This window comes from Eurypyga helias, unplaced genomic scaffold (assembly GCF_000690775.1).
Source record: "Eurypyga helias isolate BGI_N326 unplaced genomic scaffold, ASM69077v1 scaffold19895, whole genome shotgun sequence".
Classification (NCBI taxonomy): Eukaryota; Metazoa; Chordata; class Aves; order Eurypygiformes; family Eurypygidae; genus Eurypyga; species Eurypyga helias.
Window position 1 is genome coordinate 17,168 of NW_010249939.1, and position 2,264 is coordinate 19,431.

The window sequence follows — 2,264 nt, forward strand, 5'->3', positions numbered from 1 at the left end:
CAAGCGCAGGAGGACCCTGCCAGGCAGCTGGGACACAAAATGCCAGCCTGGGGGGCTCCTTCCTGCAGGGGATCCAGCCCCTTCACCCCCAGGAATTTCTGGCAGGGCTCTGCTCACCACCACCACCACGCCCCTCTACCTCCCGCAGACTTCGTTACCTTTGATGCTTGTTAATGAACTACAAGATTTAAGACATCCATGTGCATGAGTGTGGTGGGAGGCTTTCCTATGCCACCCCCCTGCCCCTCTCCCTAGCACGGCCCCCCCACGACGCAGCCCCCCATCCCGGCGCTGCCCGGCGAGACACGTTCAGCTGCAGGCCCTTCACAAGAGGGTTTTTCATCCGGCTGCGAACGCGGAGTTTCCTGGCAGCAGCCCCAACAGAGCATCTTTGTCTGCCCGCGGCTGCCAGGAGCTCGGGCCGGGAAAAAGAAGTTTATTGAGCGGTGCAAAAAAAAAAAAACAAACCCAAAAAACAGGCAATTTCTTCACGGGCTGAACAGAGGCTGCACAGTGCAGCACACAGCAACGTTCCGCTCCCCATCCGCCAGCTCCGGCTTATAAACGAGCACCTTATCCCCAAATATATCCCACCGAGTCGCCCTTTGTGGAGGGCAGGGTCTGAGCTACCTTCACCCCGTGCTGATCGCAGCGCTGACCTTAGCCCCTGCTTCCCGGGGCTCATCACCGGGGCGTTAAGCTCGGAAGGAGGAAAACAAAAAGCCTGGGCACAACTTGGGAGGGATGGACGGGGATGTTTCCAGGGTCACCGGCGTCCACCGCAGTCACCCACGGGGGTCCGGGTGGGCAACACCTCCAGCCTTGGGCATTGGCCTTCCCTGCCCGTGGAGAGGGATGCCCGCTCGTGCGAGCATGGCAAGCGAGTGCTCTTGCTCAGAGGAGCCAATCGAGCACGGAGCAGCACATCAGGGAGCGTAACAATAATTACATAATTAATAATGACAATACAACATTCACGTCAAGTATACGGAGCCGATGTAAATGGGATCATGCCCTGGTGGGGCAGCACGGGCAAACTGAGCTGCAGAACCACCACCCCAGCAGGAGGGACGGAGGGAAGCTTGAAGGAGCCCATTTATTCTAAAAATACCCGACTTCTTTGTTTTAAATAATATTTGGTTTCACTTACTGCTCCCGCACTTCCCCTTTCCTCCAGCATTACAAAAAGGCTTGAAGGGAGCAACTCTGTGGAGTTCAAGTCCAACGTCAGAGTTACTTTCTGCTTAGGCGGTTCTGGGGGGGGTTGCTCCACCACCCTTCGCCCTCACCTCCTCCCTCAGATGCTGCGGAGCTCCTCCTCTTTGCAAATCAGAGATAAGGAGCTACTTGGCAGTTTCACGCCTCCAGCATTTCCGTTTTGCATAAGAGGGTTAAGTTACAGAAAAGCACGTTACAGCGAGCGGCAAAACCTTCCGAACGACCCACTTTGCTGGCGTTGTGCCACTGAACAGACTGGTTCTGGGGGCAGGAACCCTACCTTTTGCGCATCTCCGGTGAAGTAGGCAATGGTCAAGGTGGGAAGGATCATAAACAGTGCGTTGTAGTACAGCAAGCCGTATTTTCCCAGCTCCTAGAAATCAGGAATATCTGCGTATTAAAGCTGGTTCCAAACAAGAATGTAAAACCTTATCCCTATTGCTACTGAAAAATGGTCTTATCAGCTAAATCATAGAATCACAGAATGGTTTGGGTTGGAAGGGCCCTTAAAGCCCCCCCAGCCCCCCCCCCTGCCATGGGCAGGGACACCTTCCACTGGACCAGGTTGTTCCAAAAAACCTTGAACACTTCCAGGGATGGGGCATCCACAGCTTCTCTGGGCAACCTGTCCCAGTGCCTCACCACCCTCTCTGCGAAGAACTTCTTCCTGGTATCTAATCTAAATCTCCCCACTTTCAATTTAACCCCGTTCCCCCTTGTCCTGTCACTACAGGCCCTTGTAAAAAGTCCCCCCCAGCTTCCTTGTAGCCCCTTCAGGTACTGGAAGGCTGCAATAAGGTCCCCATCCACGTGGGATTCTCAGAGGCAGAAGAGTTGGAGGGTTGTTTAAATAAATATATTTAATATAACTATACATACACAAATAAAATATGTATTATATTAAAAATATACACAGATATTAAAAATCCACGTGGGATTCTCAGAGGCAGAAGAGTTGGAGGGTTGTTTAAATAAATATATTTAATATAACTATACATACACAAATAAAATATGTATTATATTAAAAATATACACAGATATTAAAA

The 2,264-nt window shown here is 51.5% G+C and overlaps 1 protein-coding gene across 1 annotated transcript in view; it reads right to left on the minus strand.

Moving 5' to 3' along the window:
* Positions 1-1,591, minus strand: part of SLC35D1 (solute carrier family 35 (UDP-GlcA/UDP-GalNAc transporter), member D1) — a gene marked incomplete at its 5' end in the record, with an annotated part of 5,520 nt that extends 3,929 nt beyond the window's left edge. Inside the window, one exon of the mRNA XM_010151545.1 lies at positions 1,499-1,591. Within this exon, the coding sequence (XP_010149847.1) occupies positions 1,499-1,591 (93 nt within the window). The remainder of the gene's footprint in view (positions 1-1,498) is intronic.
* Between the last annotated feature and the right edge of the window lie 673 nt (positions 1,592-2,264).